Source organism: Bacillus rossius, assembly GCF_032445375.1.
Source record: "Bacillus rossius redtenbacheri isolate Brsri chromosome 4 unlocalized genomic scaffold, Brsri_v3 Brsri_v3_scf4_2, whole genome shotgun sequence".
Classification (NCBI taxonomy): domain Eukaryota; kingdom Metazoa; phylum Arthropoda; class Insecta; order Phasmatodea; family Bacillidae; genus Bacillus; species Bacillus rossius.
Window position 1 is genome coordinate 37,799,533 of NW_026962011.1, and position 16,777 is coordinate 37,816,309.

General features: G+C 41.9%; 1 protein-coding gene and 1 long non-coding RNA gene across 2 annotated transcripts; both read left to right on the plus strand.

Annotated features, from left to right (window-relative positions):
- Positions 1-4,334: 4,334 nt before the first annotated feature.
- On the plus strand, positions 4,335-6,686 carry LOC134542388 (heat shock protein 70 A1-like). The gene has a single exon (XM_063386583.1). The coding sequence runs from the start codon at positions 4,568-4,570 to the stop codon at positions 6,434-6,436; it is 1,869 nt and encodes a 622-aa protein (XP_063242653.1). The 5' UTR covers positions 4,335-4,567; the 3' UTR covers positions 6,437-6,686.
- A 6,724-nt stretch (positions 6,687-13,410) lies between these two features.
- On the plus strand, positions 13,411-16,431 carry LOC134542410 (uncharacterized). The gene is made up of 3 exons (XR_010076797.1): positions 13,411-13,520; positions 14,541-14,631; positions 16,302-16,431. It is a non-coding gene; the product is annotated as an uncharacterized LOC134542410 (long non-coding RNA).
- The last annotated feature ends 346 nt before the right edge of the window (positions 16,432-16,777 follow it).

Here is a 16,777-nt window from a genome sequence, read left to right on the forward strand (position 1 = left end):
GAGCATGAAGAGAGATTGCCACGCATGCGTACAATGAGCAAACAGGACACATCCGTAGTGGGACATCCATAGTGGGACACTTTTTCGTGCGTGCAGCTGCCGTTCATCGATTTATTAGACGTCACGTCAAAAAAAGCCACAGTATGTATATTTTTTTATGAATACCTTTCTCCAAACATATTTTAAAAAATTAAGCAGTAGGAAGTATTATTTGTTCTTTGGTTGATCTGAGCTTGATATTTTCCTTTAACACTTCAATCACTGTTGAGCAGACGTCTGTTAATATTCCCCCGATATTCTGCGTTGAAATTCGGAAAATATATTGAAGCTTGAATATGAATATCTCGTCGCTAAAAACAGCAACGTCACCACGGCTAACCTAGAATATTAATATTAGAAAATATTAACTACTATGTAATGAAAACCAACATTTTTAGTTGTGCTGGCAGGGAATTATTAGGTTAGTTACCGATCTTGAATAGTGATCGTTAGGGCCATGCATATTTCTCGAAAAGATTACGAGACTAGATTTATAAGTTAAAATACTGTAGCACCGTCTGTGTTTCGTGATTGGTTAAATTTCTTTCAGGTAGGTATATGTTGATTGATACAACACCAATCACAGTAGTTCAGTGCGAAAGCAAACGCTTCCTGAGTGGCTCAGTCAAAAAAAAGGCAGCGACTTCTCTCGCAGACGACCGCCAGTCGCAAGGAAGAAACAGCTGGTGCGGGTATACCTTGTTGCAGTCTAATAGGCGTTCAGATTTATTTCTTGAAAAATGCCTGCCCCCAGTGATCGTTAGTATACTATTGGCTATAGTATAGATCCTTCGTGCAGATTTGTTGATCCAATTTCAATGTTCGTCTTGCGTGTCGCACACGGCCGAGTGGGGTCCCAGACGGTTCGCCCGTGCGCATGCGTGATAGACGCGCTGTGTCGCTCCGCCCGTCGCGTGCAGCGCGTTCCATGTCGCACTACAGCCGCGGCGCGCGCGTGTACCCGCCTTCAGCTACAGCTACAGCGTGTGTACAAGCTCCTTTCAGATCTGCTTGTGCTGGAGGTTTATAGATACTAGTTGAACACTTCGCTACGCATCGGGCACGAAGGGCTTGCGGATAAGCAGAGATTGGCAATCAATGTACAGAGCACGGCCCCCACAAGGGTGGGGCTGGGTGGACCCCTGGGTCTAGGGCCCGGGCCTGGAGGGGCATATTATAATTTTTTACAAACTAGAAAAACCTATTAAATATATTATAAATAAAGCTTATGTTGGACTAATAAAATAGTAACCATAATTATTTAGTTATATTATTTTCAGGTTAGATATTCTAAAAACAGTATAGGTAAGAAATAACCATGCAATTATAAATTTAGCACGTGACATAAATAGGGGGGGGGGGGGGGGGGCGTCTCCGATCCTGGGTCCAGGGATAGTATTCGAATTTGGGGGCCATGGTACAGAGGGTTCGTCGATTAATTCACTTAGATGCTTGAAAAAGTCTCATAGAAATAATAATTCACAAGATAATGGGAATAGTGAAATTTTCCTACTATTACATAAATTAAAGAAGACAAAACTGTTAAATACGAACGTCTTTTAAAAGGAACCTTTACAACAGGCGACTTAAATTAAGTTATAAATCATGTCCTTGCAATTCATTGACATCAATGTAAAGAAGAAGAAAAAGTTATATATTATACCGAACGTTCTAGAAATCGAGCAGCGTTCGATATCGATTGTCAGCAGCCCGGTTATAAGAGTAATCCCTTGCGCATTGTTTAGTTAATTTTACAGTTTGAAAAAAGTTCAAAATATTTTTCATAGCAGCAATTGCATATTGTGAAATGTAAACTCTTCACGGGAATTTGGCCTCAAATGTCTACATAAGTCTTTTAGTCAGTTCTTAAGCCAGCCACTTAAAATCAGGCATGCAGAAGTAATCTAATATCTAAATCTAATCTAATCTAAATATATATTATATGGAATGCTTTGTTAGTACGTAAATACACAGTTTTCTCAATCACCACTAACCCCAATCAACTTCCCGTTGGGGTGGTAAATACCCCTTGGTTTCCAGGTGGTAGTAAGGGAGTTTGGTCGCGGTGGGTGGTTGTGGGTGGCGAAAATGTTAAAACATATATTTCTGTCCTTTTCTAACGCATGGTGACTTCTGAAAATATCTCAAAATTTCTTGAAAGGTCTAGAAAGTTCCAAAAAGTGTAAAACGGTTATAATTGATCTGGAATGTTCTAGAAAGTTCTAGAAATATCTGTAACGATCTAGAAAATTCTGGAATGTGTGCAAACTATTATAATCGATATAGAATGTTTGAGAAAGTTCTACAAATTTCTGGCTTCATCTAGACAGTCCAAAATGTCCAAAACTGTTATTATCGAGTTAGAATATTCGAGAACGTTCTAGAAATATCCTGAATGATCTGGAAAGTTCCAAAATGAGTGCAATTTATTATGATCGATATAGAATGATTGAGAAAGTTCTAGAAATTTTCCGAATGATCTGGAAAGTTCCAAAATGAGTGCAATTGATTATGGTCGATTTAGAATGTTCGAGAAAGTTCTAGAAAATTCTAAAATGAGTGCAATTTATTATAAGCGATTTTAAATGTTCGAGAAAGTTCTAAATATTTCTAGAATGATCTAGAAACCTCTAAATTACTTTTAAATGCTTACCGTTCCCGGTGAAGTTGGCTTACAGCATGACTATTAACAAAGCACAGGGCCAAACATTCCAGTACTGTGGAGTTGACTTAAGGGAACCATGCTTTGCACACGGCCAACTATACGTCGCATGCTCACGAGTAGGATCACCTCGAAATTTGTTTATTTACAGTCCGAACAACAAAACTATAAATGTAATGTATAAGCAAGTGTTGTAAAAATAAATTCCAAACAAAAAATAATACTAAAATAAAAAATGAAAATGTTTAATATATGTCAATATATAATGTAAGATGTAATATGTATATGAATAATATAACATGTGAATATGTAAATAAAACATGAATTTTTCATTTACAAAACTTTTTCTTAAAATTATTTTAATTCGTTAATTAGTTTACTCTATTCATTTACTCTATATACACCGCATGTTTAATGGCCGAATAAGTCTCTCAATATCGAAAATATAAATCTATAATATCTATGTTAAAAATGTATTCTTATATATTTTTTATACCATTAAACATGCGATGTATCTTAACCCGAGCAACGCCGGGTTTCGCTGCTAGTACCTAATATTATTCAATACATTAAAAAAATTCGTGAATATTATTAATTTATTGACCTAGATACTGTGTGATAATATTCTCATACCTAAGCTACAAGTTTCGTCTTGTCTCTCAGCATTATGCATTATGTTGGTGTCAAACATTTGTAATAAAATGTGTAATATTGAAGCATTTTATTATTTACTTAAAAAAATATACGAATATATATATTTTTGGATTAAACGCAATAATTGGCATGAATTGCTATTACGAGTATAAATAAATCAATGGAGGTTTCGCTTCATATTTTACTTTGAAAATATTGCCAATGTACGAGTATAAACCGTATGGCATAACCCGAACCTCGCGTACACATTTAAATAATAATTTGAAAATATCGGGAATTAATTTGGCGGAACGACGTCGGCATATACGTGCTGAAAGGAATGAGAAATAAATGCTAAATGTTTTTTTAATATTTTTTATTAATTGTTAAATTAAACCTTTTTATTTTTGTTTTCAAAAACTATAAGGCTTAGAAAACGGTCCTTATGACTTTATTAGACATCTCGTGATACTAGTAACTAAAAAAAATTAATTTAGTAATATATCAACGGAACTAACTATTTTTATAACTGTCAGATAAACTGAATTGTAAATATATGTACACAAAAAACTAAAGATTAAATAATTAAACCTTGGCGTGTATTCGAAGATGCTGAAGTTGCTATTGACAACTTCAATACGGTGTAGTGTTTAATCAGCGAACAAACCAACAAATCGACGAGATCCGGGATTCAACTATGACTCACACACACCGACGCAACATGGTTCGAGTTCGAGCTATTTCGGGTGACCATGACGGGTCAATACCACGGCGCGGCGGAACGTTCTAGACCTTCCCCGCTTCGCCCGCGCTGGTAGTTACGTAACGACCAGTCCCCAGCTGTTAACCGCCGCGGCGTCACGCGCTGCCATGGCGACGAGAAGCTACCGACGAGCTTCGAGTACCTTCGGCACTGTTCGGGCGGCGGCGCCCGCAGACACGCTTTTTTTATGACCTTGCGCGAGAGTTGCGCCAGCCGCGCGGCAACGAAAGAAGAGAAGAGAGAAGACAAAGAGAGAGAGGGTAGAACTAGGACAGAGAGATATTGTCGTCGTTCCAGACTGTTCGCCGCCAGCCCAGAGACCAAAGCGAGCGCTATATATGCGCGCTCCACCGCTGCGCAGTCAGTTTGGAATCGCAGAGCGCGCGATACGCGAGAGAATACTGCGCTATATCTTCGCTGAGTGAAGATTGCATCTGGCATTTACTGCGTACATACGTACATCTGAGAAGATGAAGGCTCCAGCAATCGGCATCGACCTGGGCACCACGTACTCCTGCGTGGGCGTGTGGCAGCACGGCAAGGTGGAGATCATCGCCAACGACCAGGGCAACCGCACCACGCCCAGCTACGTGGCCTTCACCGACACCGAGAGGCTGATCGGCGACCCCGCCAAGAACCAGGTGGCCATGAACCCCAGCAACACCGTGTTCGACGCCAAGCGGCTCATCGGCCGGCGCTTCGACGACCCTAAGATCCAGGCCGACATGAAGCACTGGCCCTTCAAGGTGGTGAGCGACTGCGGCAAGCCCAAGATCCAGGTGGAGTTCAAGGGCGAGCGCAAGACGTTCGCGCCGGAGGAGATCAGCTCGATGGTGCTGACCAAGATGAAGGAGACGGCGGAGGCGTATCTGGGCTGCGCCGTGCGGGACGCCGTCATCACCGTGCCCGCCTACTTCAACGACTCGCAGCGCCAGGCCACCAAGGACGCGGGAGCCATCGCCGGCCTGAACGTGCTGAGGATCATCAACGAGCCGACGGCCGCGGCCCTCGCCTACGGCCTCGACAAGAACCTCAAGGGCGAGAGGAACGTGCTGATCTTCGACCTGGGCGGCGGCACCTTCGACGTGTCCATCCTCACCATCGACGAGGGCTCGCTGTTCGAGGTGAAGGCGACAGCGGGCGACACGCACCTGGGCGGCGAGGACTTCGACAACCGGCTGACGTCGCACCTGGCCGACGAGTTCAAGCGCAAGTTCCGCAAGGACGTGCGCTCGAACCCGCGCGCGCTGAGGCGCCTTCGCACGGCGGCCGAGCGAGCCAAGCGCACGCTGTCGTCCAGCACGGAGGCGTCCATCGAGATCGACGCGCTGCTGGACGGCGTCGACTTCTACACCAAGGTGAGCCGCGCGCGCTTCGAGGAGCTGTGCGCGGACCTGTTCCGCAGCACGCTGCAGCCGGTGGAGAAGGCGCTGAACGACGCGAAGATGAGCAAGGGCGACATCCACGACGTGGTGCTGGTGGGCGGCTCGACGCGCGTGCCCAAGATACAGAGCCTGCTGCAGAGCTTCTTCTGCGGCAAGCAGCTGAACCTGTCCATCAACCCCGACGAGGCGGTGGCGTACGGCGCGGCGGTGCAGGCGGCCATCATCTCCGGCGACAGCAGCTCGCAGATCCAGGACGTGCTGCTGGTGGACGTGGCGCCGCTGTCGCTGGGCATCGAGACGGCGGGCGGCGTCATGACCAAGATCGTGGAGCGCAACACTCGCATCCCGTGCAAGCAGACGCAGACCTTCACCACGTACTCGGACAACCAGCCCGCCGTCACCGTGCAGGTGTTCGAGGGCGAGCGAGCCATGACCCGGGACAACAACCTGCTGGGCCGCTTCGACCTGACGGGCATCCCGCCGGCGCCGCGCGGCGTGCCGCAGATTGAGGTCACCTTCGACATGGACGCCAACGGCATCCTGAACGTGACCGCCAAGGAGTGCGGCAGCGGCAACTCGCGCAACATCACGATCCGCAACGACAAGGGGCGGCTGTCGAAGGAGGAGATCGAGCGCATGGTGAGCGAGGCGGAGCGTTTCAAGGCGGACGACGACAAGCAGAGGGAGCGAGTGGCCGCGCGCAACGAGCTGGAGGGCTACGTGTGGCAGGTGAAGCAGGCGGCAGAGCGGCTGGGCGAGGCGGACAGGAGGCGGGTGGAGCAGGTGTGCGAGGGGGCGGTGCAGTGGCTGGACAACAACACTCTGGCGGACACGGAGGAGGTGCGGCACAAGCTGCGCGAGGTGCAGCAGGAGTGCTCTGGGTACATGAGCAAGCTGCACCAGCAGGCCGCCGCCCCCCAGCCCCAGGGCCCCACTGTCGAGGAGGTCGACTAGGACATAGCGTACAGCTCTGGTCCAACACCGTCCAGGAGGTCGACTAGGACAAGCAGCTCTGGTCCAACACGTCTCGCAGTATAAGACTGATATTCTCAATATGTTCCTCGCACTTAGCTAATTTATTTTTATACATTTCTGTGTTGTGATAGTTGTGATTGTGTTGTACTTGAACGTTTTTTGACAACTGTGATTTGTGCGTCTCTTGTAAATATAATTTAAAAATAAATTTGTTTGTTTTAAAATAAAATCTTTGTATTATTATTTCAATTTTTCCTTCATATTGCAATCATAAAATTAAAAAGTAATTTATTAACAGTACAATAGAATACATGGTAACATTTCTAGGAAATACTGGTTCAAGTAATTATATATATATATATATATATACACATACATACACCTTATTTCCTCACTGGTGAAATTAAAGTTTTTACTTGGGTTGGTAATGATGATATCAAATTATGTTTGGACATCTAATTTCATTTTTTATTTGGCTTCGTTTTCAGAGTAATAAATGGACTTAACATAAATTAAAAAAAGGAAATTTAAACTGAAGCTAATATGTTAAATAGTGGTATCAAATATAATATACCAACTTAATAATAAACACAACTTTTCGTCACAGCCTACAGGTGCAGGTATATTTGGAAGATCATATTGCTTTTGGAACGTTCTGGAAGCTCCCTAAACATTCTATTATCTTCTCGGACATAGTTGTCCAATATTTAAAAAAAATTAAAATATAATCTTGAACTCCACATTCAACCTAAATGTTTCGAATGTGTTATGTGACACATTCTTCCAATTTCTAGAATATTCTTGATAATAATTTCATAGCCTTGAGCTTGATATTGGCCTGGCACAGTTAGGTAGGTTTTGTACTGTGCTGATAGTGAAACCTCCCATAATTACTTTGGCTGTACGCTAAGTATTAATAAAAATAGTACCTATCCGTCCCTTGCAGGTATCAAACATTTTATTTTTAGTATTTTGATACTTAATATTAATATTATTTACATTAATGATCAGTTTTAATACCATGCCTTCTAATTGAAACATTATTTCTCCTTCAGGCTTTATTTTATGCTACTCCTTGGAATAGTAATTCGTTTATCAAAAATTGTAAAAAAAAAAAAAAAAGAGAGATAAAGCAATGAACTCTTATTAGCCAGCTTGTATGAATAGTCAGAAGATTAATACTTATGGTGCTAAAAAGTGATCGGCACTGAAATGGTTCACGTGTCAGATGATACCGATTTTAATTAAGCTACATTTCTTAAAAAAATTATACTACGCTTAATAAATTTCATATTGTTAAATTCTTATTTTCTATTATCAACGTCTCAAATGTCTTGTACAGATCAAGAGCTCTATAGCATGCTTAGAGGTCACACGCGAAAGAGCTACAAATTCCTCAATCGCCTAAAGCTCAAATATTATTTTTAAGACCTACAATTCTGTAGCACATTAATTTTATTTATCAGTAATGTATAAGACAGCGTAAGTCACGTAAGCGCCCTGAAAGCGTCTCTTTACGACTAGATTACAAAACATCAAGATTTATCTAGGTACTATCTTTAAATTTTGTATGAATACGTTTATACACACAAACCTTCCGGAAGATATTCTCTAGAGGAGATATGAATTCGCATCCATATCCGTTGTTTAATTTAGAATAAGCACGCGAAAAGACACGGATAGCGACTTTGTTTTATACTATCTGGAGTTTAATGTTGCTTCAAATTAGCACAGCAAATTATTAAATTTCCTAATTTTACAGTAATTTCAAAGTTTTTTTTAAACGCATAGTCTTTAATTATTATTTTTTTAAGTTTAATAAACACACCAGCTTAAAACTTCGGCACGTATTGCCACGTTTCAGATATTTCCAGTACCGCCATTTCAGTCTGAGCTAGCAGTTGGAGGCTCGGGCTCTCCAGGTATGTGAAGTCACAGGGCCGGATTTACGGGAGAGCAACCGGGGCAATTCAATTTAATTCAAAAGTTTTTATTCACATATTTTTCACTTTACATGTTTTGTATTTATAATATGACATTCCAGCACTCAGTGCTCTTTTGCCTAAAACTAATTAATATATTTACAGAAATTATTATTTTAATTAAACATACTATTAATAAAAGGAAAATTTAAAAAACCTTTTGTTTTTTTGTCTTTTGGAGCCTGTCGGGCTCAATGTTTTGTTTTGATCTGATACCTACAAAGGAAACATATATACACTATTTACACATCCTTACAAAGACTTTGTTTTCACTGACACAATAATATTTTGCACTGACTCTAAAAATAATAATTTTAACTATATACACACATAATATACTAATTTGCACTGACTCTAAGACACAGAAAAATTTAACTATATACATACATGGCACTGTGGTGGGCGTCCATGTTTATTCAGTTCTGTGAGCACTATGGTTGGTGTCTCTTTTGGCTAGTTGTAACATCTTTTCCTTTGATATTTTTTTTTCGCTGTTTTACCTTTACCTACAGTACTTTGTACATACATGATTATACTATTGTTAAATATTAACAGAAATATTCATTAACACTAAAATTTAATTTCATATAATTCTTGTCTACGATTATATTTATGTATGTTTTTTAAATACTAAGAGAATCTACTTGATTTCACAATAAATTATTTATTGGAAATCTCGACTGAAAAAAATTGTTCATTTTATTTGGAAAATAATTTGGGGGCAGGGGGCCTCCGCTCCTCTGTTGCCCCGAGGCCTCCAGACCTCTAAATCCGGCCCTGCGAAGTCATGAAGGTTCCCTCTGCTGCGAGGCGCTGACCGGGAGGGGGACACCGCGCGCGCGGGTCGCGACACGCAGGTAGGGGTGGCGTGTTGCGCGGGAGGGTCGCCGGGCGACGCCCAGTGCTGGCTCGCCGGCGCCGGCATGAGGACGCTGCTGCGAGGCGCGGCCAGGGACCGGCGCAAGGCGGCGCCCGAGCCCCGGGTGTCCTCCGGAGCCGAGCCCGTCCAGGTCAGTCCGGTCGCCCCTCCGACCTCTCACTGCGGGGCACTGCGCTTCACCGCGTCTGGTTTCAGACACGGTCATTTACAAGCAGGGGGGGGGGCAAGGGTATTCCCCCCCCCCTCCATTCTGAAACCTTGAAGTGGGGGGCAAACGGGTGCAAAGAAAGTGCTGTGTAATCAATTTTTAGATAATAAAACTGCTTAAATAGCACCATTTTCCACTTTGAAATTCAAATTTTCCCGGGCCCGGACCCCCCCGCTTCAATAGGAGGGATCGATGATTCTTAATAAAAAGGCATATTGCCCCCCCCCCCCCCCATTTTGGGAAATTTAGTTGTTGCACCCCTGTTTACAAGTGCGGTGTTTCCACAGTGTAAAATCCAACCCTTAGCCAATGAAGTAGCTCGGCTTCTGGGTTGTAGCCGTGTCCTCGGCGAATATAATTCGCCGACGTTTCGGTCGACATTGCGGTCGCCGTCATCAGGGAGCAGTTAACTGCAATGTCGACCGACAACGTCGGAGAATTATTATTCACCGAGGACACGGCTGACTACGACCCAGAAGCCGAGCTACTTCAGACAATGGCCGTGAAAGCCTGCGAACTTCCTTAGCCAATGATTTTGGCGTCCGACCAACATGGCGCGGACGATGTAATCATGCAGTCGTGGACACCCCGTGTGCGCTTGCGCATTTGACTGGCGTTTACCGATTAATTTTTGTCGTTCACTTCCCGGAAACGCACCTGGAATGTGTGAGACCCAGCCACTATTGCGACTGGAAACAAAAAAATTCGCGGGTTATCTGTCCTCTATAGGAAGAACTCAACAATCCTCTGCACACTCGGGCAAATGCCACCGGTTCATTTGGCTCCTCACTTGCAGCGGAGGTCAAATAGGAGAGGAGGTGAGCATCATTGTTTTCCATAACCCTCCTAGAACTTAAAAAAAAAAAAAAAAAAAAAGGATAGTTAAAAACAAAAATTCCTAGTTCGTATTTGACCGTTCGAATATCTACCAATTTTTTTTGTAAAAATGTATTATTTTAGTGCAATTTATATAAACCTTTGTTCTGGGTTTATTTCGATTGCATGTCTACTAACAGCACGCCAATCATAGCCATCCAGTGCAGAAACAAACACTTCCTGAATGGCCTGGCGAAAAATTGCAATAGCTATAGATCGGAAAAATTCGCGGTTTCACCTCACGGTAGGCTAGAATTCATACAGTTTTACCTTTGTCCTACTTCTATGATTGGGCCAGTTTATGTGAAGGAATATGAGCCAATGAAAAACCATCTACCATAAAAGTATCGAATCTCTGGCAACTCAGGCTAGAAAGCTCTCAAGTAAGCAACCAATGAGCGATGAAATTTTTTTTCATCAAGTGTCCACATGACTTTGGAGTCCATCCTACAAGTAATTGAAACCGAGACTTTTTCCAGACCCTTGCAATGGCTTCTTTCGCAGACGGCCGCCAATAATAAACAATCACTAGCATGGGCAGATTTTTTTTTGTGAAAAATGCATGCCCCTAGAAATTCACCGAACCAGTATCACATTGTTAGGGCCATGCATATTTCGCGAAAAGATTCCGAGACTAGTTATAAGTTAAAACACTGTAGCACCGTCTGTGTTTCGTGATTGGGTGAATTTCTTTGAGGTACATGTCGATTGATACAACACCAATAGGAATAATTAGAGACCGGAAAAATTCACGAATTCATTTCGCGATAGGCTAAAATACAAATAGTTATACCTCAGTGCTGCCTCTGCTATTGGCTCATAACTCACCTGGATGACTCTGGGCCAATGAGAAACACCCAACCAAAGCTGTATCGAAACACAGGCTGCTGCGTTGAGACGTCTCACAAGACAGCAGCCAATGAGTGGGTGACATTTTACCGAGTATACGTAGAACTATGGAGTTCATCCTAGAGGTTATTGAACCCGCGAATTTTTCCGGTCCCTAGGAGTAATTCATTGCGAAAGCAAACGCGTCCTTATTGGCTCAGTCAAAAGAGGCAACGACTTCTTTCGCAGACGGCCGCCAATCACAACTAAAGAAACCGCTGGTGCGGGTATACCTTGTTGCAGTCTAATAGGCGTTCAGATTTATTCGCGAAAAATGCCTGCCCCTAACAATCACTAGCATGGGCAGATTTTTTTTGTGAAAAATGCATGCCCCTGGAAATTCACCGAACCAGTAGCACATTGTTACAACAATAAAGAAAGTGAACGGACTTGAGAGGTAGGAGTGGCGACATGTGGTCCCTCCCACAGGCGACCATCCGGCCCAGCAGGAGCCCCGGGACGGAGGCTGCGGCGAGGACCGCGCGCGACGCCCTGTCTGACGGCCGGCCCACGGCAGCGCCCCTGGTGGCCGTGCTGACGGCGCTCAGCTGCAAGCAGCGCCAGGCCGTCAAGAGGCACTACCGCCTGCTGTACGGCAAGGTGCTTCCAACCCCCCGCCAACTGTCACCCCCGTCGACACGACAGGCGAGGTGGCTATACACCGGCCCCTTCTAACACACACACAGTGTGCGCTTCTGTCCACGGGCGTCTCAAGGATATATTTTTTTGGGGGGGGGGGGGACTGCAATTAATTGATTTAGTTGTTGAGGAATGTCCATCCCCTGGAGAAAAAAAAGCGGGGGGTCTGGGGGTCCTCCCCCGAGAAAATTTGGGGTTTGAAGGTGCAAAAAGGTGGTTTTTAGACATTTTTCTTTCCTAAATATTCCAATTATAGTTGGTTGCAATATATAATTTATTTTTTACAAAAAAAATATTTTCAGAGAACAAATTTGTAAAAACACAGTGCTCACATTACCACGATTGGACTAAATGCACCATGCACAACATATGGGTTATATCACAGAAATCATATTTTTAATATAACTACGAAACTAAATATATGTATATTATTGGAGGGGACGAAATTGAAGAGTTTTATTATTGGGGGGGGGGGGGGGGAGGGGACGTGTAACTCCCCATCCCCTCCCCCCCCCGATTGCGACGCCCATGCTTCTGTCCATGGGTTACCTGTAACTAGAGACCTGCAAAATTCGCAGGTTCAATGACCTTCAGGATAGACTCCAATATCCTCTAGATAGACACTCGGGCAAATGCCAACTGTTCATTGGCTGATGACTTGTGAGTCGTTTTGACTGGGTGGTCTGTGATTCGACACTTCTTTGAGCGAGGGTCTCTAATTGGCCCTCATTAATCCAGATTAACTGTGAACCAGTGGTAGAAGCAGCACCAAGGTATAATTATTTGAATTGTAGCATATCACGAAATTAATCTGCGAATTTTGCAGGTCTCTACCCGTAACCATTCAAGAAAAATTCTGGGGTGGCTAACTATTATTCAAAATATATTATTATAAATAAAATTGTGTTCATTTTTTATTGTTAATTACTGTATGGCACATGGACCCTCCTCCCATATAAAAATTTTTAATCACAATATTTGTTTTAATTTTGACACACCCTTCGATGGTTTTATGATATAATTCACTTTTCTTTTACTATCACTGACCATGCAATTGGCAAGATACTAAGCATAATTTAAATTTATATACATAAAAAATTTACCAAAAAACAAAAAAAAATTAAATAAACATTATAGGTATAAATGAACACAGCCAAAAATCTACAGACAATAGTCATCACTATCTTGCTTTTATAGTTTTTATAGTTTAAGATATGCTTTCAAAAGTGTGTGTAGAAGGTCAAAACAATTTTGCTCTTATGTAGTTCAAATTATAATTTCTGTACTCCTACAAATAACGAATATTTACATAAAAAAAAATAAAAAACATATTCGAACCCAAGGTAGTAAGTAGTTATTGCAATTAGCAATGTTTAACATTGGTAGAACATCAAATAATTTCTGCAAATTTGAATGAGACCAAATGTGACCACTCGCTGGGGACTTGGGGAAGGATGGCCTGTGTGTGTGAAACAGGACTTGGAAGCAGACGTTGCGGAGACACTGGCAGGGCACTTCCAGACTGCGGTGTTGGCTCTCCTGCAGGAGCCGCTGGACTACCTAGTGGACAACCTTCACGCTGCCATCATGGTGCGTAGCAACAGGAGTGCCACCTTTCATTGTAGCAGCTAGAGCCCCTTCTGTCCAGCTTTCTGCAAGACATTTATAAAATAGACTCCTTCCAAAAAGTGTGCTAATATTTTTGACCAACTTATAAATGGATTGTGCATTATAATTACTAAAACAATTTTTTATCTGATGTTTTAAACCAAAATAAGCTCAAAATAAATTACGCAACTCAAAATATTAGACTTTTAAATGTGGCGAAAAGCATTAATTTCTTCTAGGAAATAACATTTTACATAAGTATATCATGTAAATCATAGAGCTTTTCTAATATTTATATAATTATTTTGGACATACACCATTGCTAGTTTGCACTGTAGGTATGTCAAAGAAAATCCGAAGAACGGACAAAGAAATCTAGCAACACACAGGAAAACAAGCCAAAATCAATGTCAAGTGTTAATGTAAAAACAGCACAGAGAATTTTGTTTTGTATAGGGAAGCCTACTGTGTTCACCTGTGCAGAATACCCGTTTAATTTCATTGCTGGGTTTGCATGTGCGTCACTGAATTTTCGGTGTTTCCCAGATTATCTGTTTAGTCTTATTGTTGGATTCCTCTGTCTGTTACTGTGCTGTCCAAAATTGTGATTTGTCTGCAACTGTCTCATTTTTACCAGCCCACAGTGTTCATCTGTTCTGTGATATTGTTTTGACTAATTTCTTCCAAGAAATTATCTGTAATGTCTTTACATTTAACATCAGCTGATTTTGACTTGTATCCTGCTTGTTTATGTACGCATTGATTTTTCTTTGTCTATTCTTCAGGTTTTCTCTATGACATACAGTGCAAACTATTTATCAATGGTATATGCCCCAAATAATGATTTCAATCAGTCGTCTTAATTACAAGAATCATTCAAAGCTTCATTTACTAACATGTATTTCATTTTCACTGACCCTACAATAGGTCTACTTAAGCATTTTTCCAAAACTTTCCTCCTTTCCTGCTTGTTCAAGTAACATTTCGAAAAATGTGTTGCAGAAAATTGCACCTGATCCTGCAATCTTCGTTGAGCTGTTGTACGGACAAAACAGCGCAGCCCTACAGAACATCAAGGAACACTACAACAAGAGTGCGTAATGTATAACTGCAGCCCAACGTCAGACAAATCTTATTCATAAGCTACCTACATGTACAGTTTTGGAAAGGGCTTATTGTCAGAAGTTCAAGAGCTAAAACCAGGATTCTACATGTGTTAGTTACTTAAAAGACATGAATAAGTCTGGACCAAGGTTATTCTTTGAATAAAATACTAGCCCGAATCTAAAAAAAAAATTCTTCTTTATTAAGAAATAATTGTGGAGAAAGGAGGGATGGAGAAGACAATATATTTACAGAACTTTACATAACTCCATTATTTTAAAATATTGTAATTTTAGTCAACAAATTAAAAGAATGGCATGCACCACATTTTTTTTGGAGAAATGCTAGGTGGTGGTTGTGGAGAAAGCACTTGTGTTTCGAACTGTCTGGTGCATTCACAAAGCACAGCCATGCATTATGCACATGTGTGCATCGAGTGTGTGTCCAGCAGATGTTCTTGCAGAGTGCACAGAGAGAAACGTTTGTATGCCTCAACAAAATCTTTGTTTTCGTAAGGCCAACAGTTGATTCAAACAAGTATTTTGTTGTAGGAAAGATTTGGTTGACCCAACAAAATGGTTTTGTCAACTGAACTATATATTTTGTTAGGGGTAAAATTCAATTCTGCTACACACAAAATTTGCCATGGTAAACCTAATCTTTTGTTACATCAAGTAAATATTTATTTTGCCATACAAAAACCAAGATTTGTTTGCCTCAAACCACCTTTTTTTTCTGTTTATGCCTACAATGTTGTGTCCGTGCGGCGAGGCAATGGGTGATGGGTCATACTTACAAATCTTTGTATTCCACAAAAAAATTTCATTCTACAGTATTACTCAAAATACTGTAGATTAATCTTTCTATGACGGTCAGTGGAAGTCATGTCAAAGGGCACTATTTATTTTCAGGCAAATCACAGACATCCTTTGTGCAGCAACCCGCTCCTATTGGCCCATTAAAGTACAAAAAGAGTTTCTCTACCAACATTAGCCAACAAAGAAGGAAGCTTTGCAAAGATGAGCACAGCAGTTCAAGCCTAATGAAAGTTTAATTTTCCAGCCAAATACTTCTCTCTCTTACTCATGTCCAACTGACGACACCTCTCAATGGACATGGCTGGAGACCACTATAAGATTCGTGACCCTTGCAGTGCATAACAATGATACACATATAAAAATTAGATATAAGGCAAATCCCAATTTTCTCGAATCCAAAACGTAAAGAATATCTCAAATTCACCCCTAAATATACAAGAAGAAAAAAAAATATATATACATATAAACTATAGCGATGAAACATCAAGCCTATATAATTTTAGTTTCAAAAACCACATTTTCCAAATTAATTAATATTTTAATTTTATTTACATAGTTACACACCAAAAATACAATATGTTGGGGAACAGTAATATCTACATCGTGTGAGCGAAGAAAGACAAAAAGTAGATCTATTAAATATCAGAGTTGTCAGTATTAAATTTTTAAATTGATGACATTATCTCAAGTTTTCACCTTGCAAACTTTCCCCTCAAATTTTAAAACTTTAAAATACTATGGATTCGACGGTGTTCTACCGGCACATCCCTAGTTCCTGTTGACTGCCCCCCCCCCCCCCCCTCCTGCACGACCCGAGACACGGCGAGCGTGCTTGCCGCAGAGTACGGCCGCGAGCTGACACGAGCGGTGGCGCGCGAGCTGAACGGAGACTACCAGCGCCTGCTGAGCATCCTGCTGAGCGGGGAGCGCGACGGCGACGGCCAGGCGGTCCACGAAGAGAGGGCGCTGCAGGAGGCTCAAGTGGGTACCAGGGAGCACTCTCTCTCATTCCTGAACGTCACAGTTTAGTGCTTTGCTTTCACTGATTCTAGCAATGGAGAACAGTGACTTAAAACATTTTTTTTAAGGCTTAGACTCTAGGGCATAGAGAAACCACATGAATGAACTAGAAAGATGAATACACAAACACACAGAAAAACAAGCCAAAATCAGCCAATGTTAAATTCCATAGACAGCACACAGAACATTTATTATAGGACTTAGTTGGGAAAAAAAAATCAGGGCTCAGATGAGCACAGGCATTAATTTCATAGCTGGGTTCGCATGTGCGCCGCTGTACTGTCTGCGTGTTGTCTG